We start from the raw sequence: 27758 nt of genomic DNA, 5'->3' as shown, positions 1-27758 counted from the left end.
ATGACGTGCGGCGAGAAGGGAGAGGGAGAACAAGCGCGCACTCCGGAGCCTCCTTTCTCCCTCAGTTGCAACACGCAGGGACAGGGACGAGCTCTGAGCGCTCCGCAGCCGGCCGGTGTATATAAACAAAGGCACATTGCGCCGGCTCGGGCTCCTGTCTCAGTCCCGGTTCTCGTACAGCAGCAGCCAGCAGGAGGAAACGCGGCTGCTCTCCTCTCCCGCTTGCCTTCTTTTCCCTCTCTCCAATGCCTCAGGACAGCGCATCCCTCAGGACTGAAGCTTCCCCGGAGCCTTGGGCTTTCTTCTCAGCTGCTGCGCCTCAGGACAGCGCCCGCCTGCCGCCGTTTTGAGGAGGATAAAGCGTTTGACAAACTACATGTAAAGACGGAACCGCCACAGCAACCGAGTATGTATAGCACGATGAATGAGCTGCTGGCTGCTGCAAGGTGGGAGGGGAGCAGAGCGGGGAGAGACTTGGACAAAGTTTGGGTCACTTTCTGTCAAGGCAAATCTGGGCGACGGGCGAACCGCGCTGCCTTTGCGGTGCTGCTTGGTAAAGGGGGTGAAGCGGGGGTCAATCCCGCAGCCGCGGCTGGGAGAGGTAGCCCTGGGGGTGGGGGGCTCGTGTGCAGCCTGGAGGGGAGGAGCGGCGCTGCTCTCTCGCCCTTCGGCCGGCGTCGCTTTCCCTTCCCCTCCGCTTGCAGTTGTCATGGGGATGATGCTTGCGGGCTCGCCCGCCCGGACTTGATGAATGGCAGCAATTTGTCCTCGTCCGGGGCTGCTGCCGACGCTGGGCTTCCTCTCGGCAAGAGAGGCGCTTTGGGCTGTTTGCTGCGGGTCTTTTGTGGCGCGAGCGTGGCTCCGGCCAAAGGTTGAGCTGGGTTTGGTTGCGGGGCGGCGGCGGCGGCGCCGGGAGAGAACAAAAGCCGACGGGGCCGCTGGAAGGAGAAAGCGGGGCGCCGGGGAAGGAGCTAGCAGTGGAGGCTGCTGCTGGGTCGAAGGAGGCGGACGAAGTTGAGGGGCTGCTGCGCCTGGCTCATCATTGGCCCTTTTCAACTGCGAGCGCACGTGGAACAGGGCAAGGAGAGCCCCTGGCAGGGGGGGGGGGGGGAGCGGGAGCAACGCGGAGCAGCACCGATATCGTTCCAAACTTTCTTGATTTTAAGTTAACTAGGCGGATTTAGGTTAAGATTCAGGGAGATGGGCGATCATTTGGGGTGGGGGGAGCATCTCCAAATGGATTTCGCTCCGGTGTTCGCCACACGCTTCATTGAAGTCCCGCAGCCTGTTTTAAGCGGGTCTGAGCCTTAGAAAATAAGAAGCAATAGATTAAATAAGAGTACCATGAGCATACACAGGCGGCTTTTACTTTACAGACAGCGACCTGGGGTTGGAGGGGAGGATCTCTGTTTCCAGTGCCAGGCAGAATCTCATCTGTTTCCAGTGCCAGGCGCAACCGTGCGACGTATTAATATTTGAAAGTGCCTCTGAGAAAGTGCAGAGTGCATTTGCCTAACTAATTCCAGACAGTTCCCACTCATCAGGCACGCTTTCAAATCGGAGGGGTGGTTCTTGAATTCTGCATCTCTCTTTCTAGAAATGAAGCACTTCTAAAAAGTCCCTGGTGGGTAGAGGAACAAGAAGAGAGATTATGGGTGGTGCATTCAAACGGGGCATCGTTTGGTTTGGAGGGAGGACGGGAACAGATTGATTCCAGATAGGTTTTGTCCCAGTCACTTAATCAGGGCACAGTGCTGGGGACTTCGGTTAGATACTACTCCTGAGACTCGAAAGTCATACAGAAAGAAAAGTGTCTGTGAGCGTAGACAGAATGCCTTCCTCAGGCAATAGCCATGCACACGAGATTAGAGAGGACAGGTCTACACAGGGGTGGGCTGAGCCTCCGCGCCTTTCATTAAAAAATAATAATAATCTCAGGCGGGGTATTTATTGACTGAATACGACGCACAGAAGGGCTCCTGGTTTCCTTTAGGTTATTAACTCTTTTAAAGGAGGGAGAGGCAATTTGGTGACTCTTCCTCGAAAGTGATGCTGCCCCCCGCAAAAAGTCCTGGGACTTTTGGGCTTCTTTCTTGCTGCTGTTATTATTTCGCACTGCTGACCCACCACGCTCTCTTTCTCTCCCGTTATTATGACTAACGGGGAAGAGGAGGCGGATTGGGGTAAGCCCCGTCGGATCCGCTGGCCCGCGAGGGTGTCAGTCCATCGGTTGTTTGCAGCACACGTGAACCTCTTGAATGGCCCACGGAGAGGTGAACGAGGCGAGGACCCTGGGGTGTCAGGCGGGGAGATGACAAAGGACCCCCTTCCTCGGATGGACCCAATGCGCGCGGGTGGGGGAGGCAACCACGAATTCCAAAGGCCCTTAAGGGGGAAAGGCGCTTTGGCAGAGCTACGTCCCCCTCCCGGTTCACAGCCCTGGAAAGGGTGCGTGCTTGAAGGCGTAGTGAGCGTCTCTAGGGCACCCGCAGCGGCTTGGAACTCGGAAAGGGAGGGGCGGGGCGGGGGGAGAGAGAGAAACTATGGGGAGACGAAGGGGAAGATGGGATTCAGCATCACAGGCAGCCTCTTGGGCAAGAACTTCCCAGCTGCTCTGGCTATTCGCTACCAGAGTGCTGTACAGGACACAGAGGCCCCACGGTTCTTGTCCAGGGGGATTACTTGATGCACAGAGACCCCAAGTGTGAGGGGGAGCGGTATCAGAGAAGTTCTTGTGGTGATCCACCCCCACACACACCCCTGCGCAGAGGACTGGGCATCGGGTCGGGAGGAAGAACTGTGCGAGTGAATCTGAACATCCAGCTTTTCTTAAATCACCGGAAGCAGAAAGTTGGTTCCTGCTGCGAACCCGATAGAGGTGCGCTGGAGACTCTCGGGGGAAGGGGGAGGCAAGTGGGTGTCCCTAGGTCGTGGAGATCCAGTAGCGGAGTTGCGGGCAGGTTAGGGGTTCTGACCTCTCTCCATCGGAGGACTTGCGCCGGCCTTAGTGGAAAGGATTTCGGGCCAAACTGTTCCAGGACTGCTCCAGGCGCAGGCAGGAGCATTGCTTCCTTGCATCCCTTGCATAGGCTTCGGACGGGGCTGCGAGCTGAGCTCGTGTCCCGGTGGATTTCCACTCTGGAAGGGAGCCCTTTACTCCGGGAAGTTTAGGGCGCTCTGTTTTGGTCGGGAGGAAATGGCTAATTTCTCCAAGAAGCAGCAGCTTGCTTCGTGCTTTGGCGATGCTTTGTTGTGGCCTCTTGCGCTTAACCCCGGGTACAGAACGAAGGGGAAGCCGCCAAACCCCGAGGAAATTGTAATGCGAATATGCAAGGCTCTGCCCCTGAACGTCGACTTAAATTCAGGTGTCAACTGTTTCGGGGGTGGGGAGGACCGCATTTTGTTCCTCCGGTTTCAAACGTGATGGCTTGCAGGCCCGTGTCCAGAAATATTGTGGTACCCAAGGAGCGGGTGCGAGAGTGGGGTGTGTGGGTTGAATCAATGAAGAATAACCAGAGGCTTCCTATGCATACCTATCTGGGAGTAAGCCCCAATGAATCCAATGGGTTTTACTTCTGAGTAGACATGCATAGGATTATGCTGTTAATGAGTTTAAACCAGCCTTCCCCCAACCTAGTGCCCTCCAGATGTGTTGGACTACAACTCCTAGCATGGCTGGCTGGGGATGCTGGGATATATTCCAACACATTTGGAGGCCAGCTGGTTGGGGAAGGCTGGTTTAAATCATGTTGCATATTAACAAAATACTATTACTTTCTATAAAGGATCTCTTCTTTTACCAATAAGTGTGCTGCCGGGTGTTGACCGTTCATCCCAGTGCCCTTGCTGCGCTCACATTAGTCCAGCACACTGGCAGGCAGGCGCAGCTATATGGCTTAGTAAGCAATGCCAGTGAAGCTGTGGCCTCAGCTGATCTGGGGTGTCATCGGGGTCAGCAATTTACTATTTAAATATACTATATTATATATGTATTTACTCCCAAGAAGAGGTGTTCCTGGGATTGGGAGTGACTGTCTCCCTTGCCAAAATAACTCCACCGGACTTGGGAACTCCTATGCATCTTGACTTGGGGCGGGGGCGGGGGCGGGGGCGGCAGAGCTGTTCCGCCTCGAGATGCAGTGTCTTGGCCACGGTTTTCCCTTCTCCCCCACCCCACATGTGAAAGGCTAGAAGATAACCAGTTCCCCTCGTCCAAAGCTGAAACTTTTAATGTAAGCAAGTTGATGTGACCTGGAATATTCCTGAGAAGTCCAAACAACACCTCCCCCCCCCACCGGAGTTTTCCTCCCCCCCCCTCCTCCCCCCGTGATTCTGTTGACTTGTTGCAAGCGAACGTGTTCAGGTCCTGGAAAAACCAAATCAGCCCAGCGAAATGTCAGGGGGTTCGGGGAGTCTTGGATTCACACCTAGGCCAGAGCAGGGATCCCTCGCCGACCCTCCTTCTGATTCTCCTCTCTCTGTGTGTTAGAGCCCAGGTCGGAAGAGTCCTCTCTCGTGAGCCCCGGCTCCACACCCAACCCTGCAGAGGAGGCATCATCGCCATCGCCGCCGCCGCCGCCGCCGCTTGCCCTTAGCGCACCAGCAGCCTCGGCCGCCGTCCAGCCAGCCGCCCCCACCATTCAGCGAGCAAGCCACCCTCCAGGTAAAGAGCGCTGTCCACACGCACCCACAGTCGGGCGCCTGCTGTTCTCTTCTCCTCCGCCCCACCCCCCACCCCGCTGCAACGCCTTTCAATGGGGATGACACCAGCCCTCAAAGCATGGCTGAACTGCCCAGCCAAGGCAGTGCAGAAGAGTCTTTATAATTTTCTCGGAAAAACTTCGGGTGATATTCAGAAGTCATTTTACTAGGGGGAAAAGGAAAGGGGGAGAAAAAACTCCCAAGGATTTCCCTTCCCTTTTTAAGCCCAATGAAAGAACCCCACTCCCCGATCAGTTTCTGTGTCCAAATGTCAAACGGTGACATTTCATTTCTTGTTAAACCACACTTCTCCCTGAATTGTTGCTGGAGGTGGGTGGCAGGGAGGGTTCTTTTCTGGCCGAGATGTGACCCACGTGGTTCAAGAGCATTGCTCACCACTCACTGCAATTCTCCTACCATTTGGGGATGTCAGAAACAGATAATGTTTTTCAGGAGTTTATTTTATACTTCTACACTTACTCTTTATCTAAACTGATTAGAGAGGGCATCCCCAAAATAGACATGGAGGAGAGTGCTGTAAGCCTACTAATTTTGATATCAATTAAAATTTAACAAGAGTTTTCTTTTCATGTAGTTTTTAAAATTATCTGAAACAAGACTGAATTATCTTCCTTTGCAAATCCCAGCAGTTAAAAATCTGTTGATGTAAAATATATTTTAATGTAGCACAAATATTAAGCTATTGTTTATATAGATTTAAGGATTTTGCTGGAGAAATAAAAACGGAAGTGAGATGTTTTACACATTAAAGGAGAAGAATAAGGCAGCAATCCTATACACACTTATCTGGGAGTATGTCCCATTGAACTCAACAGGGCTTATTTCTGAGTAGACATGTATAGGATTGCACTGTTATTGTTGAAGTGGAAGTGGCCTTTATAGGATTTTTTTCCAGAGTAAATGTAAGAGAGCAACCACAAAATCAAATCTGTCCAAAATGACTTTTCATAAATATGTTATTTCCTTTTTCCTTCATAAAGTCCGTATGATTCCTCAGAAGTTGAAACTAAAACTTAGTGATTGCCTTTAGACTTTTAGTGCAACTGTTTAACTGGTTCCAGTGCTATTATAGTTCCATTAGAGTAATCAAGAAAAAGAAGAAAAAGTAAAATGGTATGCTTATTATATATTATTTTTGGTAATCAGGTTCTTGGATTGGTACTTGCAATGCTATGAAATCATTGTTGCTGCCACAGTTAATTAGATTAACTCTTGTGCTTAAAGTCTGATTTCTTCTAATAAGAACAAGCTCTGAAATATAATAAGATCAGAAATTTAGTATGTAGATCCAACCACTGGAAGCATTTACCTCTAGTGGTAGATACAGACATTTCTGTTCCTCTATTGAGGTATACAGTAGACAACCAACCTTTCAGTTTCTTTTTTTATAATGTCTGTGATAACTTGATTTCTTCACTCCCCTTTGTGATATTATGATGTAATTCCAGACATGCAGAAGTTGTAAATTCTTCATTCGCTTTTCATTTAAATTTTGGGGAAAGGGTAGGATTCAATTCTGCTTGTTATGTCATTGTCAAACTCCAAGTAACTTTGCTGCCCTCATTCTGTGTAACTGAAAGCAGACAGTGATTCTTGCACATTGAGGGGTGTGCAGTTCTCAGATTCTTTCCAAAGTCTGCCACAAATGTGAGGAACTGAACCTCCTACTTGGAAAACCCTCCAGTGTCATGGAAAGCATACAAGCCAATTGCACACTTTTTTCTTTCACTGCATGTACATGCAATGTTCATGAAGTGGAATATAGCTGCATGTGTGAAGATCATCTATATTCGGTTAGCATGCTTTTTCCCTACACTGTAACATTTCCCCAAGTAGCAAGTTTGTCACATTTAGAAGCATCTCCAGAACAGAATGGAGAAAACTTATCTCACTTGCTTCTGTGAAGCGCAAGAACTTGCAATAGAAGGATATGGGGGGGGGGTACAGATGAACAAGGTGGGAGTGCAGACATTATTAATGGACCCTTACCTTTGCCCTTGCAGATATGCCCTGCGTGCAAGCCCAGTACAGCCCTTCGCCCCCTGGCTCAAGTTATGCAGCTCAGACCTTCGCCTATGGCTCAGAGTACAATCCTGAGATCATGAACCCCGACTACGCCAAGCTGACCATGGAGCTGAGCAGTGCTGAGATCAGTGCCACTGCCACCACCTCTCTGCCCAGCTTCAGCACTTTCATGGAGGGCTATGCTGGGGGCTATGAGCTCAAGCCCTCCTGCCTATACCAAATGCAGACTGCCTCCTCTTCTTCCTCACCTTCCTCCTCTGCAAGCCAGAGGCCCCTCATCAAGATGGAAGACAATCGGATGCACAGTTACCACCCGTCACTGCCTCCTTCTGCGGATGAAGGCATGGCCAACACTTCCATGTACTTCAAGCAGTCCCCACCTTCCACACCCACCACCCCTGGGTTTCCCCCCCACCAAGCCCCCTGGGACGAACCACACCCTCTCCCACCAGCACAGACCTGCATGGCTCCTAGCCACCTGATGGACACTGCCCCTATGAAAACTGTGCCTGGCCGCTTTCCTCTCTTCCATTTCAAGCACTCACCACCCCACACACCTGCTGCCGGAGCACACATGTGCTATGATACCACTGCCTTGAGCCTACCCATTGGAGCAGAGAGGCCCACCGCTAGCCAAGCTGCTATGGAAAACCATCCCTACGGGCTCCCGCTGTCCAAGAGAGCAGCCACCTTAGCCTTCTCACCGCTAGGCCTCAGTGCAGCCACCTCCAGTCTTCTGGGTGAGAGCAGTAGTAGCAGCAGTGGCCTCCCCTCTCCACCCAGCAGAAGTTCTTCGTCAGGAGAGGGCACTTGCGCTGTGTGCGGGGACAATGCTGCCTGCCAGCACTATGGGGTGCGGACATGTGAGGGCTGCAAGGGCTTCTTCAAGGTAAGAACTGCTGCAGACTCTCTCATCCACAAGCCCATGCATTTGTTCTTATCTCTGCTTCTGTACCCCAGTCTAGTTAATCGAGACTAACAGCACATTCCTGTGCATGTTTGCTATGTTCAATCCTGCTATGTTCAGTGGGGCGTAATGATGAGTAAGAGTGTTTAGGATTGCATCCTAAGGCTGTAGTCCTATACACCCTTAGTTGGGAGTAAGTCCCATTGACATAAATGGGACTCACTTCCAAGTAGATATAGATAGAATCAGGCAGCATGTCCCAGTGAAACCAATGGGATGTTAGTCGCTTTCAGTGGGATTTGATCACAACTAGTTTAAGCTGAATCAGACCCGTATTGTGTCTATCCCCAAGGTTTGCAGAATCCACTTGCTCACACCTCTTGTGATATATGGCCTTGGAACCCATCAATATTCTTTCAGTGCTGGAAGAGTTGGAATGGTTAAGACAGAGTAGGATCATTTTCTAATATGATGATCAACTTAATTAATTCTCATTAAAATGTGAAAATATTGATTATAGTTTTCTGGAGAACCGCCATTATTCTTTATTTGTTTATGTAGCACCATGAACATGTAAAGTACAATAAACAAGCAAAACAAGTATGGGGAGGGGAAGAACAGGTCCCTGCCCCATAAGCTTATAAGCTTATAATGTAAAAGTTGACAGTATGGGGGACAAGAAAGAAGAGGCAAGAATGATAAGAGATGAATGTGACAAAAAACAACAGCAAAACACCCCCAATTTCCAACTCTGTAATTTGATTTCCCACCACCGCCACCTTTTCCTTGTATAATGTATAAGATGACATAATCTTCATCCAGATTTATTCATTTATTTTTATGATTTGTATCCTGCCCTTTCCCCAAGGAACTCAGGACAACATAAAGGGGGTTATCACTTTTTATTGTCATGACAGCCCTATGGAGGTAGCTATGTTAAGTGAGTGACACATCCAAGGTCAGTCTGCCAGCAGGAATCTGATCTCAGGGGCAATATCCTGAGATGAGCAGTGCAATCCTATAAATGTCTAACGAACAAAAACAGACTCCTGTGGCACCATATAACAGAATCCTATACATATCTACTCAGAAGCAAGTCCCATTAAGTTCAGTGGGTCTTACTCCCAGGTAAACATGTATAGAATTGCAACCAAAGCTGGTACAGATTTAGATATTTCTAAAACAAGGTATGAAATTAAGCAAAAACAATAAACACACACACAAAAACCCAGCCACCACTTTGAGATTTAACCTGATAAAAATAAAAGGACAAGCTGAAATCTATTTCTGCTTTGCTGGTGCAAGGGGAATGTATTTTGGTATTAAAGAAAACAGGTATGATTTCCCTGAGGAAAGATGTTTAGAACTCAGTAAATTCTGATCCACTGTAGTGAGGACCAAATTATGTTGGAATTTATTACTCTTCAGTAACTTCACATAGTTACGTGGAATGAGCTGCAGCCCCCACTGATAATGTGCCCAATGTCGTTAGCACAGGGAAGTATGCCAGCCTGTTTACCATTCCTACATCATAATTTTGGTTTGTTTGTTTTTAAAATTGAATAAACTAAGGCCACAGCTAGACCTAAGGTTTGTCCTGGGATCATCCCGGGTTCGCCCCTGCCTGAGCACTGGATCCCCTGTGTGTCACCTAGATGAACAGGTTTGACCCCTGGGCGATCCAGGGATAAACCTTAGGTCTAGCTATGGCCTCAGTGACCTAACATACACCACTGAGCCTCTCTCAGGTTCAATATGGGGATAAGAATACAGATCTGCCTTAAGAGGAATACTGTGATGATATTCTTAAGAGAATATATCTGACATACGTTAGACACTTGAAATGTGCTATATATATACTAGAAATTAATTGTTCTTATATCACGTTTACATAGGTATGCTGGTTGATTTGTTTTGCCCGTGGTGTGCTTAGTATTTGATATACAGTTGCTTTTGGTAGACTGTTCTTGAAACTGAAACGCCAATATACTTCTGTCTATGTCTATGTCTATATCTATACTATGATTTATATCTGGGTTTTTCTTAGGAAAGAACAAAGGCATAATCTACCAAGAAGTTGTCTTGGACATGCCCCCACTAAAAAGAACAAGAGCTGTGTAAGCCTCCATTAATTTCAGTGGGGCTTGGACAAGAGAATGTTCCCATGGCTTGGGCTCCAAAACCTAAACCCTGCTTCCACTGGAGGGAAAGACTCTTTTCTTGTTCCCTTTAGTAGAAGCAAGAACAGTGTCTGAAATCTATTTAGTGATAAGACATTTGCAGCATATTTATAGGGTGACCATATGAAAAGGAGGACAGGGCTCCTGTATCTTTAACAATTGTATTGAAAAGGGAATTTCAGCAGGTGTCATTTGTATATATGGAGAACCTGGGGAAAGTCCCTCTTCATCACAACAGTTAAAGCTGCAGGAGCTATACTAGAGTGACCAGATTTAAAAGAGGGCAGGGCACCTGCAGCTTTAACTGGTGTGATGAAGAGAAAAAATTCACCAGGTTCTCCATATATACAAATGACACCTGCTGAAATTCCCTTTTCAATACAATTGTTAAAGATACAGGAGCCACAATGTCCTCCTTTTCATAGGGTCACCCTAATATTTATCTGTTATTAAAGGCTTAATTTTGTACACTAGGCCACATAATCTTTCTTTAGACTTGGAGAAGGTCATGCATGGACCGTCTATTATAACAAGAGTTTCCTAAACCTAGTATACAACTTGCAGGTTATAATATAGTAAGTTGCTTACTAAGTTTTTTAAAAGTATATTAAGACTTGTGTAAAGAAATCCTTTGCATGTTTAAGCAGAAGTAAAGTCCCATTGCAGCTTTCACTGTTTTTCAACTCACAGTGAAATAAATTAATAATATTTGAAATAAATACTGTTTATTATACTATATAATATACCCTCTTGCAGATAAGTTTAATTATCTATGTATTTCTAAACACCACAGTATCTCTTTTCCTAACATTTAACAAAACCTATTTTATGAGTTAAATTTCAACATAATTGTATGCAGAATATTACATAAACCTTAAAAAAATATTTCTTAAAAAAAATTGGGCATGATCCATCCACAGTTAATCACTTTTAAATTCTATTTATTTCAGAGAGAGATTTGAGCTTAGTTTTCCCATTGAAATCAATTGGTCTGAAAAGTGCTTAACTTTGGATATTGTCTCCTCACCCGCACCCAAACTTGCTTTGTTATAACAAAACATACTATAAAAGATAAGTTTAATCTTGTGTCATTTATCTGGTATACTTATTCCTTGTATATTTGATGTTCTTAATGTTTTATTTCCTCTGTTGAGTGTAATGAATTAAACTAGTTTATTTTGATATTTAACAATCAAGGCAGTGAGAAAAATCAATCTTCAGACAATTTTGATTTTATTTTAATAAGGTCAGTAATAATCAGGGGAATGAACGAAGTAGAAAATTGTTCCCAAAGGAATATTAAAAGCAAAGCTAATCTAATCCCCAAAGGTATGATGTGATGACCTGGTAATTTCAGATATGATTTTATCATTTAGGAGTTGCCTGTCTCCTGAGCCTAGCTTCTGAACCATCCTCGATAATTTTCATTGTCAGTAGCTAACACTAATAAAATTGTTTTTCCTGGAGGCTAGTGTGTTAGGAAATTAATTTTATCTAATTATATGAATTGCACTGTTGCTTTTCACATTGTAATTAAAATGCAACTTGTCAGGTCTAAGCTCACGCAGTTGACTCTTTCTTCCATTGGGTTTTCTTAGAGGACAGTTCAGAAAAATGCAAAATATGTTTGCCTGGCTAATAAAAACTGCCCAGTGGATAAGCGCCGTCGAAACAGATGTCAATACTGCCGATTTCAGAAGTGTCTCAGTGTCGGCATGGTAAAAGAAGGTAAAGAGTTTGCTATTATTAGCCCACACATCACACTACTCCCATGGCTTGAGTTTGAAAGAAGTGACTCTCTCATTTGAATGGAGAATTTTAGAAATAACAATGAATCTCCTTGTTCTTACATGCTCTAGAACATAATAGTGGCTTTACAGCATAAGTACAATCACTTTATTCCAAATGACAAGTAGATTCTTCAGACATCTGAGCTGAAAAGCAGAACTTTTTAAAGGAAGGCTTTCCACAGTGACTCTTTAATCTACTCTCCTTGCTGTCAAATAACGTTTCACACAATGCTTGTTTCAAATATTCCACTTCAAAAGGGAATGTTTGTATTTCTCTGCATCTTATCTATGTGTATTTAGGTTCCTATCCAACCTCATCAAATTGCATGTAAATACTTTCATTTTCCCACTTCCAAAAATAGCAAGCACCTTTTAGGTATGATACAAATTAAAAAATATTATTGTAATTATTAGGGCTGTAAGCTTTTATCCATTTAACAGTTAGATTAATCAAATTAAACCTATAGTTGATTAATCTGTGGAAGCTGATTTCAATTGGTGAGGTCAACTTTTAATCAGTAACGTTTTGAGTTATTGGCACAGATGGCTTTTTAAAGGCTGTTTTTAAAGGTTATCTTAATTCTGGTGTTTTAATTTTCTTCAATGATGAAGAAAATATTAAACATGGTCTTTCCTTCTAACAATAAGTGGAAGCTATTTTTTAAAAAATTGTATGTTATCTCACACTTGCCTAAGTATATCAAAATGAACCAATATTGAAGCTTCAGTGATATGCAAATTTATTTAAATATAACATTACTTAATTAGTTAAAAATAATGATTAATCAACTAAAATCTTTAATTGTGTTGACTTTATAAATCTGTATCTAAAATCACTAATGCAAACTAATTTGAGTACTTGGAAAAATAATAATTGGCATGTTCCACAAATTTTCAAGTGGTTATAGGATGCACTTGTTAATCTTATATTTCATTTTTATATGTGCACAACTATTATTCTTTTTAGTGCAAATTGGAAATGAAAAGGTGTTGTTTTGACATACCTATGAAAAGCAAATATATACAAATTTAAGTATGCAGGACTCATATAAAACCTCTATAAAATTTTATACATATACAAAAACTACATCATTATATGCAACCTGGGCAGAATGGTGGTCCAGCCACTAGTGAATACTGACTATATATTCATAATATCCATTTATGTCCCTGAAATGAATTGAAAACTGCTATGTGTAGGAAGATGGGCAATAGACAGTATTGCTGTCTGATTTCACTTCCCTTGTGTCAAAATTTGACCCTGTTCCTGTGTGCCTTTACAGGAATTTGCCATGCTGTCTCTGAAGACTGATTGTGTTGTTTCTCTTTTTTGCTCCTTGATCAGTTGTCCGTACTGACAGTTTGAAAGGGAGAAGAGGCCGGCTGCCTTCCAAACCAAAGAGCCCTTTACAGCAAGAACCATCTCAGCCCTCCCCACCTTCTCCTCCAGTCAGTATGATGAACGCTCTTGTGCGAGCTTTATCCGATTCTGCACCCAGGGAGCTTGATTATTCCAGAGTAAGTTTTGTGCTTCTTTTCTATGGAATTAGTTATCAAATGGTGGTGTGTGTTTAATTTATGAATTAAGGTATTGCAAGTAGAACAAATGGTCAATTTCTGCCTATGGTAATGGGTGGTCTAGCCCCCTTGCTAGGAATGTAGTGACTTGAGTAGCATTTCACCAGATGTTTGTTGTCTGTAGTTACATAGTACTGTATAACAGTTATATTTTATTCCAGAAATTGGTCAGGACACATATAAAGGGATTTCATGTATGCTTCTGTAATATGAGCACTACAAAAACATAAATGAAACCCCATCATATTTAAACTGATCTCTGATAAAATGGTTGTGCCTTTAAACTCAATCCTGTGCTTTGCATCCTTGCTTGGAAGTAAGCCCCATTGAAATCAGTTAGTAAATACGGTTAGGGTTAAGGTCTGTGATCAGTTCCTCCCCTAAATCAGCTAGCACATTTGGACACAGTTTTCCATGCTATCAAAAAGTTGATGTTTTCAGTGATTTTAAATGAGATCAGGGCTGGGATCATAAAGGTTGAGGAATGCATTTGTTTCTGAAGTGAAAATGAAAATATATTTCACTAGTCAGCAAATCACTGATATTTTACATTTGTGTCCTCATTCAAGTGTATATTTTATTTAAAGTATAGATGGGATTATTTTGTAATTTGGAACATTGGAGTCAACTATGCACACAAATAATTATTTAAGCTGCATCAGTAAGGGGGAAAATAAAGGAAAAGGAACATCCCCAGGCACTAAACATGCTACCCAATTCATTTTAATGGAACCTACTTCCAAGTAAGTAGTGGTGGTAGGAGAATGTACCAGGTTATGTTTTGTGTGCATTTCACTCACTGTGATTAATTTCAGCTGATTTTGTGTAGTTCCCCTTCATTTCAATTAGGTTTATGCATGAGAACATATTCTGAAGTAATTTGAGATTAACACTTTAGATTTCAGTTGGACTTCAAGTACCCTCTTCTAGGGAAAGTACCTCTTGTTGATTTCTGCCTAATCCTCACCATATATGTACTGCTGTCAGACCTATATACAGAGTGGAATCAGTCAAATGAAAAAGAAGTATACATACTTAGGGTTATAATAGTGAGTTACAAATCTATCAAAATTTATGTAAATTATTCTGGTTGTTGTGGGTAATGAAATTGTGAAGAAAAAAATCTTCATGTCAACATGATGAATTTTAATGGTAAAAGTTGTATCAGAAATATGCGTAAGAGTGGAATAGTTGATAATGATTATTTTAGTTTTTGATCTGCAATATTTTGTTGCAAAGTCTGATTGCTTATAGTTGAGGTTCAGCACTTTAGGTTTATCTATAAGCTTTTAGTAGTCATTTAGTAGCTTAACATCATTGAAACACTTTTGTTAACAATTTATTTATCTGAATATTGTAAATCATTAACCAAAAAATAATATTTACTAATATTATTTTGATGAAATATAGAGTAATTGGTAAGTGTCTGATCTCTATGCTTTGCCTAATTTTACAGATGTGCTACACAAATATAGATTTGTTCAGTCAGGCTCAACTCTTACATGTCGTACATAGGGATTGTCCGTGCCAAATTTGGGACTCCTAACACAGATAAAAATTAGCACAGTAAGAAAAAGACTAACCAATATTCTGATCCAGAGCCATCTTAAATAACTAGGGTACATCAATTCAAGTACCATTTGAATTATTTTGACTTGTTTATACTCTGTTTTAGGGCTGGTATTAATTTACCAGCCCATAGTAACAGTATATTTAGAAACTTGCTTTCAAAAAGCAGTCACTAGGAGGAGACTCTTTAAAGGCCATAGGCCTAATTCGGCTCTCCCACCTGTTTTTGCACGGGTGCAATTCCTCTTCTGACTTGAGCTGTGTTAGGGAGATCAGAATCTATCTCCAAACTTTGTAAAGTCTTCATTTACTCAAAATGCTTAATGACTTCAGTGAGAATTCTACCTCATGCAGTGGCTTAGGGTGATCATATTAAAGATGCTGTTTGCTTAGAGATAAAATTGATGTTGTGAGGAAACATAGGGTTTTCATACCTGTTTTTTCCCCTCATTACATTTTCCCCTCCTGCTGATTCTCTCCTACAAATGCCCTCCAGGGGCAATTCCCCCCCAGTCATGCTCCCAAACGAAACGAGAATCCAGATGGGGCTATATGACATCAGGGCGGCATTTTCAGGGGAGAATTGTGTGCAGGAGAGATTAATCCTCTCTCTACTGCTGATTCTCTTTTCTTGGCAAACATGGGATCGCATGTTTTCCAAAGTTATGGGCTAAATAAGGATGTCATGCCTTAGTTTCCCCCATGACGCTATAGTGTATCATCAAGGAAATAATGGCTGGTTTCCTAAAGAACAGCCTTCCAGACCAACCAATGAACAGGGGTAGTCTCTTTTCCTGTGTGAGACGTACAGTTAGCACCTTTGCCCCTCAGCAGCTTTTAACAGCTGTTTGCAGGGCCACTGACAAAGATTTTTCTGGGCCTGGTGCAAAATTTGTACTCCACCTCTGGTTCTGACCCCATAGATTGTGCTCTGAACTCTTGGAGGAAGAATGGAATAAAATGTTAGAAGTTGAAAAAGGGACAACAGAAGGAAGGAAGCAGTGTGTGTGTGTGTGTGTGTGTATAGCCATGTTTACTAATTGGTTAGAGACTGAACAAGCTAATGAAGCCCCCACCCCCACCCCAATGATGTGAGGATTGTTATGCTCCCCTAAATGTGCCCCCCTCTTTGTGATAAGCAAAACTCCAACAGGTACCACTTTTCCCAACATGGAAATGTAGCAATGATGGAAACTGTACTTATTTAAGTTCTGCATATTACACAGCTGTTAAAATGATTTTTTTATTATTTTAAATGTCAATCCTAAAGAAGCTCAGAGGAATGCAAAATACTCTTTAGTGGCTGGAAATATAAGTATGCTAGCTGTTCTATTTAACCATTAGATCAAACACCATCCTACTGCAAATCACTTTTGTAGCCTGTTAGAAAATGAGACAGCCCTAGGACCAAAGACCAGGCCTGTGACTGAATAAAAACTACAACAAGCTCCATCTGACGAGCGTTTTATTGCACGCTCGTTACTGGGCATTCACGGATTTTTCGCAGGTCCCTCACACAATGTCGTCTGCCTCCTGCACCCCTTCTGGCCTTCCTTGTGCCACAAGAAAAACCAGAAAAAGTCCTAAACATTTTTTAAACCGGAAGTTGCTGCTCTCTCCTGCTGTGTGTGGGGGAAGCAGTTTGATTACAACGCCTGACTGAATGGGCCTCGTGCTCGTTGTTTACTTCCTGTTTTCAAACAGGAAGTAACTGAGTGACGAAACCAGGAGCAGAGAAGCGGTGGTAGCCAGCGCTTTTTCTCAGGTGTGATGGAGCTCAACATATGGTTAACACAGCCATTTGGGGGCAGAATTACTACTTTTTTTACAAAACCTTACTACTTAAAACAATTTAAAAGCATCAACTTAAAATGTACTCTTGGTTGGCTCCAGATATCAAATCAAACAAACATACACAGCTAGTATAAAATATCAATTTAATGAATAACATGAAGGGAAAGGCAAAAACTTTCCAACAATTTATTTTGTAATAACTAAATTCAGAGGTTTTAATATTTACATTGCTGATGGTTTCACTTTTTCCCTCAGTGAGAAACTTAATAGATAATGTCCAACATTATCTCTAGTGCTATAGTTTTAGGAGAGTTTCACCAGTATTTGAGATTTCATCTGTTTTTCTTTTTCTGATAAGGTTGCCAATGTTTTTACTCACCCTCCTCATGTAACTTTAGCAACAGCTTATTAAATTAAGCAGGTAAAGCTTCTCTTATAACTTGATCTCCATGCCAGGAAAAGCTTCAGCTCTTGCATGCTACACGGCTGTTGAAAGAGGAGCATAACCAGCAAGACATTGGCAGCCATATGTGCAAATAATACATTATTTTTTACAATTTCTAGTCTATCTTTATATATCAAGTATGTTCACCATCAATGCAGGATCTGCACTGAAATTTCCTAGTCCTGTATACAGTGCACTTGAGTGGGTGATACGTTCAGCCTACCCAAGCAATGTAGATGGCAGGAGTTGGATATGCATAAAATGCGCCCCTAACCCCCCAAAAATGTTGGGGCGATGCATTATTCGAAGCTTTAGACTGCTTCAGCTATTGGGCGGTATAAAAATGTAATAAATAAATAAATAAAAATTCTATATTCTTTAGGTGTGCAGTACTAACACAGTGGTAACAACAGAATGTTGCTACGTTCTTAAATTCACAAATTTCACACCAGATTGCCAACCAGCCCCTGTTCCTGAGCCTCTAACAGGAGTTTTATCTGAAAACGTTAGCAGGTGCATTCCGTGAAATTTCCCCTGCTGGTTTTTTTTTACAGATGAGAGTGCTTTCTTTTAAAGGCACCGGGAACAGGACAGATTGAGTTGTTTTTCAGTTAGTTGGCAGCAATTCAGTTGGGCTTGTTCCTGTGCAGTTGGCCAATTTCACAAGGTGACACCATTTTAGTGGCACTATGTGATATTGGTGAGGAGGTCAAAAGGTTGCCAGGTTGCAACTTGTAAACTGGAGATGACACATTTCGCCATTAACAAAACATTTGCAGCGGAAGCAATTGCCACCTGCCCCATTCCTTTCTGGCTCCTATTCCTCACCCTATTCCCCCATCAGCTGTAGGGCAAAACTGAAATTTCACTCAATTTAACAGACAGATGAGGATGAGCAATGGGACCTGAGAAGGAATGGGTAGGAAGCAAACCAGCAGTAACTCCTCCCACTGTATATGCGACCTCCAGGTTTCAAATTCAACCTGAAATTGCTATATAGAAGCTTGCTACTTATTCACCAACCCAGTTGAAGACTGGAAAAAGTAGCAAGAATGACAGCTGCGCCAATATCTGTTTTGCTGATATACACGGCCATCATTTCTGTTGACAGAAAGCCAGGCTTATCCCACAATTGAGGGACATGCTACGAGCTCTCTCTTTACATTATAGCTGCACCCTCACAGTGGTTTTCAAATGTTATGCCTCTGGAAAATCCTTCCCATGTCTTACTTTTCTGCTGAAAAGTTCATGCACATTGAAGAAAATTTGAGGAAGTGTTCTAGGGCACACACTCCATTCACAATGGATACTGACCAATCTATTTTTAATGTCCTTTTCCTTTCTTCCTCCCTTCATTTTTGGAAGCTTGGAAACAAGTAGATATATAAGCCTGTTTGACCCAAAATGAGTTGAGAATATATCCTAGAACACCCCCACAAAAATCCCCTGCAGCTGCACACTTTTGAAACCAGTAGCAATAGGCAAACTTTCTTCTAGGAAAGTCTGTTGTACCATTACTGACCTTCTTATTGAGGAACTTATGATAGACTTCTCAGGAATCCTAGGATTCCCCACAGTTTGAAAACCGCTGCTCTATTGGATCATAATAGAGAGAGCAAAACCAGAAACCTACACAAAAGAAATCTGCTTTCTTAGATGGGGACTGAATGAGCTGCATAGACCAATGGTCTGATTCAGTATAAGGCAGCTTCCTCTATTCCTATCATTCCCTGAGTAATAAGTAAAGTGTGCCTTCATTTGATCCTTCAATTTAGGAGAAGAAGGGAACATTCTGGACAGCTGTTTTAAACATTATTATTATTATTATTATTATTATTATTATTATTATTATTATATGTTGCACTTTTAAAAATATTTTTAAGTATGCTGTATATTAAGAGCCTCGTGTGGCGCAGAGCGGTAAAGCAGCAGTTTCTGCAGCTGAAACTCTCCCCACGGCCTGAGTTCGATCCCAGCGGAAGCTGGTTTCAGGCAGCCGGCTTGGGTCAACTCAGCCTTCCATCCTTCCAAGGTCGATAAAATGAGTACCCAGTTAGCTGGGGGAAAGGTAATAATGGCCGGGGAAGGCAACGGCAAACCACTCCGCTATAAGGCCTGCCAAGAAAATGTCAGCGAAAGCTGGTGTCCCTCCAAGAGTCAGTAATGACTCAGTGCTTGCACGAGAGGTTCCTTTCCTTTCCTTCATGCTGTATATTATAAGTGACAGGAGAGAACGACATAGAAATACTCTTTTAGGACACCATCTCTTTGGATATCATGAATAATTTATATTTTTCATCCTGACCTTTAACATTTGCACCTGCATAATTTGCCTAAACCTAAGTTCTACATTATATTAAAGAACACATTTTGATAGCTTTTGACTTAAACCATCAAAAATACATATTAAAATGCTTAGATCATAAAAATGGGGCAAAATGATAGAAAAATGGTTTATCTGTCACATTATACTATCAACTACCCTGCAAGGCAGCTTAGGTTGAGGCCAAGGTCAAACAGTGCATTTCATGGCTAAACAGGGATTTGAACCCACGTCTCTCTGGCCTATGTTCAAAACTCTATCCACTACACCACACTGCCTCTCAGAGCTGCATTAGCCCAGAGAGACATAATTGACGTAAGGTGGAGTGATCAACGTATTCTAACGCTACTAGTAAGAGTCAGCAAGCCTTCAGGCACAATTACTTAGGGAAAGGAGTTGGTCTACTTATGAATCCACGTACTTATTCTTTCTTTGTGCGCAAACAAAATATGCTTGACAAATTTTAAAAAGCTACTTGGTTTTAGTCTTTAAAGAACCAACAGAAAAAAGGTCAAGAAGAATGCCTATGCTGTGATTTTTCTCAAAACGCACACAAATATACATATTTCTTTTTTCTCTTTTTAATTGTTTCCTTTTAGTACTGTTCAACGGAACAGGCTTCTGCAGGTACAGATGCAGAACATGTCCAACAGTTCTATAATCTTCTCACTGCCTCCATTGACATATCCAGGGGATGGGCAGAAAAAATCCCAGGATTTACAGACCTCCCAAAGGAAGATCAGGCTCTGCTCATAGAATCAGCCTTTTTGGAGCTTTTTGTACTGAGATTGTCCATCAGGTAAATCTGAGATTCAATTGTGAAATAATCATGTATTTCGCAAGTATTCGCGTAGTATTTTTAAATAAAATTGTAAGTCCATTAACTCTGTTGTTTCCAAAGCAATAATAAATACATAGCTACAAAGCTCCAGTTCTGTTGGATATCCTGCTTTAGGAACAGACAGGATCTCTGGCTTGATGACTGGCAACTCAGCTTATAGATATAGTCAAGAGCTTAATCAATATCTAAAGTAAATTGGGATATGGAAAAGATCTCGCTGAATAATTAGAAATCTTGATTCCCTTCTGTTCCCCCTGACTAGCAGATGGGGAAAATAACACCTGGTACTTTAGTTACCTTGCATAGGCAGAGGTGGGTGAAGCAGAATTCAGAGCAAAGAATAGCAAGAAAACATAAAGGGCCTATTCAGACAACACGCTAAGCCACGGTTAGGCCACTAACTCTTTTGCAGCAAATGGTTAGTGAGCGTGTTTAAACTGTGGTTATGTAGCCACCGTGGTTAGGAATGGTTCACATGACATGCTAAGGCATGGTTTACATGGCACACTAAGCCATAATGTTTAGCTCAAAATGCGTAACCACCACGGCGCAGCATGCCATCTGAACAGGGTCACAGGGTCAGTCTATACAAGCAGCAGATTATATGGTAAAGGTTGCACAGACTGCATCATTTCACTCTGCAGGTGGGGGAATTCCATGACCAAGTTGTTTGCACATACAGAACTAGATGTCAGGGAGTAAGTTTCTAGTCTGCCCTTCTCTGTGATGTGCTAGGTTTCTAGGTATGAAATTTTACTTTCATGGAGCAGCATTGAAACATGTGACCATCCCACCTGTAATTTGAAGAGATACAGTCCATGAGGAGATTCTAAAAAGAGTTAGAACTGCCCAAAGGCTGCAATCTTCAGCATGCTTGCCAGGATATAAGTCCCATTTAATTTAGAGATTTATTTCCAAGTACCCTATTTCTTCGATTCTAAGATGCACTTTTTTCCCCATATAAACATCTCTAAAAATGGGGTGCGTCTTAGAATCCCTGGTGTGTCTTAGAGGGTTTTTTTTTCTGTTGGTGGTACTGAAATTAGTGTGCGTCTTACAATCGATAGCATCTTACAATCGAAGAAATATGGTAATATGTTCAGGATCAAGCTGCCAGATACTCTGAGATTCCTTGCCAGTATAAACAAAGGGGTGTGGGTGTGTTTAATTAGAAATAATGGTTCTGCATCATTGTTCTGTAAAACAACCTTGAGTACTCACAATTCTGGAAATAAGTCCTGCAGAAGTATTTGGGCAGCAGTGAATTCTTAACTAAATACGTTCTCCTCAACTACATGCTATGCAATAACTGTGCATAGTAGCTTAGACACTTGTTTTATTTCTTGCCCAAGAAAGTAGTTCAAATTTAGATGCATATGTAATGGACTGGAATTTAGATTATGTGCATTTAACATCAGTGTATACACATATAAGCCTGACCATATTCATAACACCTGTCTTCTTCTTACATTCAAGATCTGACACCGCTGAAGATAAATTTGTTTTCTGCAATGGACTTGTGCTTCATAGACTTCAGTGCCTTCGTGGATTTGGGGAGTGGCTCGACTCGATTAAAGACTTTTCCTTAAATTTACAGAGCCTCAACCTTGACATCCCAGCCTTAGCATGCTTATCAGCTCTAAGTATGATTACAGGTAAGTAAATGCTCTCTTGATTATTTAAAAAACATCTCTGCAAAAGTTAATAATAGTATGTCTGGGATAATAGCATGTTTGAATAAACGTCCATTCACATTTACTAAATTCAAAGAGAATCTGTGTTGTTATTCGATTATGCTTGTGATGGCCAGATTGAAGACAGACATTGCAATACTGAATGCACCCAATTCCTAGAAGGTTAAGCTGGTTAAATCACATTGCTATATTTCCCAGGAGACTATTGCACCTATAATTCTATATTGTGATTCCCTAAAAATGCCACCACATGTCCACAGCCCTGTAAACTTACATTTTTTGCTTACTGCTCAGTTAACTGACATAGTTTATCCAGAGTTCATATAGATTTTGTGTACATTCAGGGACAAATCATAGGCTGCAGTAAATATTTAATTAGAACAAAACCTTTCTTGTTCAGAATATGTGATTTGAGTTAAATCCTGTTCAAAGTTAGCCTGCTTAAATTCCACTGAAATCAATGGGATATTAAGCAGCCTTGGACTTCAGCTACTTATCTTGAGCCAAATCCTGCTGCTTTTATTTGGCATTCCACAGTAGGCAAGAAGCTTAGTAAATAACAGGTCCATAGTCGAACAGAGAATTAGATGCACATATGCCTATTAAAATCAATTAAGTGCACAACTCTTTATTGGATTGTAGGTCCAACCTTTAGTGGTTACAGCTGCCTCAAATCTAGTCAGCTACTTTTGGCAAACCGAATGGCCTCATTGACAGTGCAATTCTATACATGTCTACTGAGAAGTAAGTCCCATTGAGTTCAGTGCAGCTTACTCCCAGTGTGTATATGGTTGCAGCTCAAGAGGAGTCTTGTTATATGCAATGTCCAACTGTGAGCACACTATTGCTTGCCTTATGCTGATGTGTCCTATCAGTAAGAGAGTAGGGGGTCTTACGCCCAGCCATAGCAATGGCATGTGGGTGATCAAAGACACACCCCTGGCATTAGTGTCAAATGCTATGCCCAAGCTGACAGTCATCAGTAGGAGTAGGCAGCCATCCAGCATAGTTCCCACTGGCAAGCTCAACTGATGAGGGCAGCCTCATTGCATGCAAAGGTCCAGAAGCAGTTGGGATGAAACCAGCAAACTGACCCAAAAGTAGAAGGAGAAAAATAAGACTTGTTGCTGGACTCCCTCACTGTTCAGGATTGCATTTTATAGCAGCTTAACTGTCATTGCCTCCCCAGAAGACTCTTAATTTGGTGAGGGTGCGAAGGTGTCTCTGATAGAAGGGAATGATTGCTAAATTAGATTAAGTAATGTAGATATATCCCTAGCATCATGCACTGCAATATCATGGAATTACTCTCATTGGCCATGGAAACAAATTTATAGTCCTTTGTATCTCAGTAAAGCAGAATTCCATGTGAGGCATGTTGTGGGAAAATAGCTGTTTTCAGATTTTAGACAAGAGCATTCACTCGACATGTGGAGTGTGGAGCAGAATTGTGCTCACCGGCCCTGTCCCGCAAACAACATGTTCAATGGAAGTGCAAAAGAGGCTCTATGCATGTACACTTAGGAGAGTATAGGTTCTGAATGTGCACTAGGGAAACCTGTGCAATCAGGGCTCCTGATCATATGGCAGGGCAGAGTGAGAAGGCTGTTCCAAGCAGTGGCTACTGGGGGTTGGAAAGCAGAGCTGAGGTATTGCAGAACCAGAGATGTGTGTAGCATGTGTCCTACCTTGAGACCCCTAAGCTAGTCTGCTGCCTTCAGGTATAGAGGAGGATGCTGCCCATATTGAAGTAAGATTCAGCTGCCAGTCTGGTTGGCTTTTGTAATGTGGAATGGAGGGGACACCGTCTTTTCTTCACTTCAAGTGGCAAAATGTTTTGGGATGGCCTTGTGTGAAACAGCTGACCCATGTACAATTATATGCATATAATTGTACAGTTATATATAATATAATTGTACAGTTATATATAATTGTACAACATATATAATTGTACAGTTCTGCTAAACACGCAGAGGCTGGATGTGGACATCTTCAGCAGAACATTTACACCATTGTGGACACTTGAAAAGAACTATATTTTGACTCTTTGCCACCAGCTTATTTTAGGGGTTTGCTTTTATTAAACTGGCTGAATGGGCAACAAAGTGGCAAATGAGGTTATAAGTATAACGTGACGCCACTGGTCCAAAAATTCTAACCACATATACAAGAATGAGTTTCTGAACTGACAGTGACTAACCAGGAAAGAGATCTTGGGATTGTGGAAGATAGCTCAGTGAAAACAACAATTCAGTGTGCATCTATAATGAAAAAAGGCAAATTCTAAGTTAGGGATTAAAATAAGACAGTGAGTAACATAATGCCTTTATATACATTTTTGGTTCATGGAATACATGGAAGCAAGATCCATCAGTGGATACTAGCCGTGATGGTGGATTCCTGCATTGAGCAGGGGGTTGGACTCAATGGCCTTATAGGTCCCTTCCAACTCTACTATTGTATGATTCTATGGGCCTTGCTATAGACGGAGGTTTAGCCCGGTGCTCGACCTGTGCATCCAGATGACACACAGGGGATCCCAGGGTCAGGCAGGGGTAAAACCTCCCTGGGCGCGGAGTAAGTGAAACCCCATTTAGCCCGGCTTTTCCTGCGGTCCCGGCCTCAGGTCGGGCTGAGGCCGGGACCACGGGCGTGTGAACCATTCCACCGCTTTTCCCGGCTACCGCACTTACGCGTGAGTAGCCGGGAAAAGCAGTGGACGGGCCACAGCACTCCATAGGAGTACCATAGGAGCGCTGTGCCAATCGGACCGGGGGGGGAGAGGCATCATGGGGGGGAGCGATGGGGGCCAGGGGGGGAAGAGAGGACCCAGCAGGAGAGATGTGGGGGAGCAGAGCCAGGGTGGGGAGATCACAATCCGGGGGGGGCAGAGGGGGCATCGGTCATGGCGAGTGGGGGGCAAGCGGGGGGGCAGACAGGCAAGCGGGCGGGGGATCAGACATTGGGGGGAAATCAGGGGCAGGGGGGAGCGGGGAACCCTTAAAAAAAAGACTTACCTTATCGTTGGTGCGCTCCTGCACACCTGGCCCCTTTAAGTGGTAAAAAAAAAATGGCCGACGTGACGGGGCTTTCCCTTACCCCGTCTCATGTCATGTGTAGACTGGGGTGACGGCCCGTGCTAGCTGCAGTGCGGTCTCGCCCCAACTCCCCACCGGATTAACCGGTAGGTCTAGCAAGGCCCTATGATTCTATGGCTATGTTTAGAGGCAACTATGCTACTTGAATACCAATTACTGAGAGAGGAAGAGCTCTAGTAGAGTAGGGCTGCATGTCCAGCTTTTGGACTTCCGGAAGCACCTGACTGGCCTCTGAGGAAAACAGGATGCTGGGTTAGATGGACCTTCCAGAAGAGATCTTCTTATGTCCTCTATAACCCAACCAAGTTTTTCCCTATTTGCTCTGGTGGAAGTGAAGTATGGTGAAAGCTTTTCTTTAATTTTAGGGATTTTAGGGTTTTCTTATCTAGGCAGCATCATACCTTTTTTAGTGCTTTACACAATGCAAGCATTTGTTCCAAGCCTGAAATAGCTGACTTTGAGATTACTTTTATCTCCAATCCTTTAGAGGTAAATAAGCTGCAAAAGTAGAAGATAATCAAAATAGCAAAGGTCGGTTGAGGTGCTTTTGGTTTCTTAGAAGAGTGTCTGTGAATTCCTGGTGGAATTCCAGGCCTAACACTGATGGAGCTAGCAGTGGATATTGATCTCCACTTGAATTCACTGAATAAATAATGGTTGCCATAGTTATTGAGCATTCACAACTGGTAGGGAAGCTGGGAAATCTCCAAAACACCTTCTGTGACAGTTCTGCCATCAAATCCTCCAATGCAATAAAAGCAGTACATATCATTTAGGTTACTTTCTCTACAGCTGTAGTAATATAAACATTTTGTTCTCTATCTGGAAAAGCTATTATTACAAACGAGTGGTATTGTAAGAGCCCGAATCAGCTGGCATTGCATGTCTCACATGACCCAGAGACATGCTTGCCTATGTGTCTCACACTGACACGTGCACCTATGTAATTACTACGCTAGTACACCTATTATTTACACTGAAATTACTATTTAATCACTAGCAGACGTGTTCACAAAATATGGCTGCTCAGTTTGTTCCTTGTCTGTTGCTTTCCAGAACGACACGGATTAAAAGAACCAAAGAAAGTGCATGAGCTATGCAACAAGATCATGAGCAGCTTGAAAGATCACTTAGCCTTCAGCCTCCAGAGCAAAGGACAGCCTTTTGAGTCGGCAGAGTCTAAGGTACTTGGTGTCCTTGCCGACTTGCGTTCCCTCTGCACACTAGGACTGCAGCGGATCTTTTACCTGAAATTGGAAGATTTGGTGCCGCCCCCTTCCATTATCGACAAATTGTTCCTGGACACCTTACCATTCTGAGGTTCAAATTACCCCCATGAAAGGCAACTGTCTGCCAGAGCAGCCAAAAAGATTGGAATTTACTGCTAACAATGCTGCTCTCATTTAACAAGGGAGGAAAAGCTGTTCCATCCCTAACCAGTGGACTTTCCTAATGCATTTCCTTGCAAACTGAGGCCTAAACATAACTTACATTTCTGGAGATGTGGAATTGGAGGGGGGAGGGTTGACGGCATTTTGTTTTGCTTTTTAATTGCTAATATGGCACTTTTGAACGACGCTACCCCCAGCAGGAAAAAAGAAGATATTAATAAGACTGTTTAAAATGTATTGCATAGCACCTCATCTTAGGTGGTGAGTAGAAAACTGTAGATGCTGTGTGTTTGAAAACAGGAACGACAACATTGTTCATCTGGGTAGTATGTATTTTATAGTTTATACTTTTAGCATACTTCCCGTACCAAGGGCACATTATGCAGGCACAAATTAAAATGTTTTCTTTTTCTCCTTCCCCCCTCCCAATTCATTCACTATTTCGTATAAATCAGATATAGCAAAATGACAATGGCTGTTAGCTCCCATGCTCAAGTGCAATTTTTAAAGTGCTGTCTTACTAAGTCTTGTTTATTAACTATAATTTATTTTAATATGAAAATTAAAATAAAAGAAATAAAAGTGAGGGGGAACGGTTTTACAAGCACTAACTTCCAGGACAAAGTTTCTCAAACTTTGGATTGATGTAGCATGACTTACTGACAAGCATATGTGGAAGGCAAGGCACAGGGGCAATTTGTGATGGGATCACATGCTTATTCCTTGGCTGATTAAGTAAATAACAATGCATACTAACTGAAACAGACAGGGTCGGCAACAGGCAGAGTTAGGATTAGAACTGAATTTAGCTGATTTGTTAGTAAACAGACAGAAGACAGTTTGAAAGAACAGTCTTGTAAAATAGTCTGAATATGGGAATGGTTTCGTGGGCTGCATTTTAAACATTCCGTGTACGTATTCCCTTTTTTTGTATGTTTATACTGTTGATGCCATATTAATATGAAACAATTTGTTGCATAGTGTCTTTATTTGTATAAATATTTGTATGCATGATATATTGTAAAGCTTTGCCTGTATTTATTGCAATGACTGCCAGCTCATGGGAGCCGTGTTACACAGAGTGACTAAATAGTGTGTTCACACTGACTCAGTTATATAATGAGTGTGGGTGTGGGTGTGGGTAGTCTCACACACATACACATGTATGTGTGCATTTTTATTAACCAGTTGTATATAAAATCTGTCCTTTCACAAGCAAACCTTATCTTACTGTTTATTTGCAGTGACTTTTAAGGCAGTACGATTTAGCACTTTGATATTAAAAATCTTGCTCATGTTTTGCTAACTTAAATAATATTTAAATATTTTCGTTCTTTACAAAAAAAATTTATATGCACTGTATTAAGTCAAGAATTCATTGGTCATTTTGCTAAGAAAAAA

The 27758-nt window shown here is 42.6% G+C and overlaps 1 protein-coding gene across 1 annotated transcript; it reads left to right on the top strand.

The window, feature by feature from the left end:
* NR4A3 (nuclear receptor subfamily 4 group A member 3) lies at window positions 1–27758 on the top strand. Its single transcript, XM_063130889.1, has 8 exons — window positions 1–406; window positions 4490–4663; window positions 6726–7636; window positions 11433–11562; window positions 12970–13142; window positions 19933–20132; window positions 21651–21829; window positions 26023–27758. Exons 1-8 carry the CDS (start codon window positions 1–3, stop codon window positions 26283–26285), a joined length of 2436 nt encoding a protein of 811 aa, XP_062986959.1. The 3' UTR covers window positions 26286–27758.

This window comes from Elgaria multicarinata, chromosome 1 (genome assembly GCF_023053635.1).
Source record: "Elgaria multicarinata webbii isolate HBS135686 ecotype San Diego chromosome 1, rElgMul1.1.pri, whole genome shotgun sequence".
NCBI classification, from domain to species: Eukaryota; Metazoa; Chordata; class Lepidosauria; order Squamata; family Anguidae; genus Elgaria; species Elgaria multicarinata.
The sequence above is the reverse complement of the archived record's forward strand: the minus strand, read 5'-3'. Positions and strand labels throughout refer to the sequence as shown.

Bases quoted from the DNA above. Each gene is read 5' to 3' on its own strand.
- NR4A3 (XM_063130889.1), top strand. From the start codon at position 1: ATGACGTGCGGCGAGAAGGGAGAGGGAGAACAAGCGCGCACTCCGGAG. The intron at 407-4,489 runs GTATGTATAGCA...TCTGTGTGTTAG, and splicing joins GGAACCGCCACAGCAACCGA to AGCCCAGGTCGGAAGAGTCC. The intron at 21,830-26,022 runs GTAAGTAAATGC...GTTGCTTTCCAG, and splicing joins AGCTCTAAGTATGATTACAG to AACGACACGGATTAAAAGAA.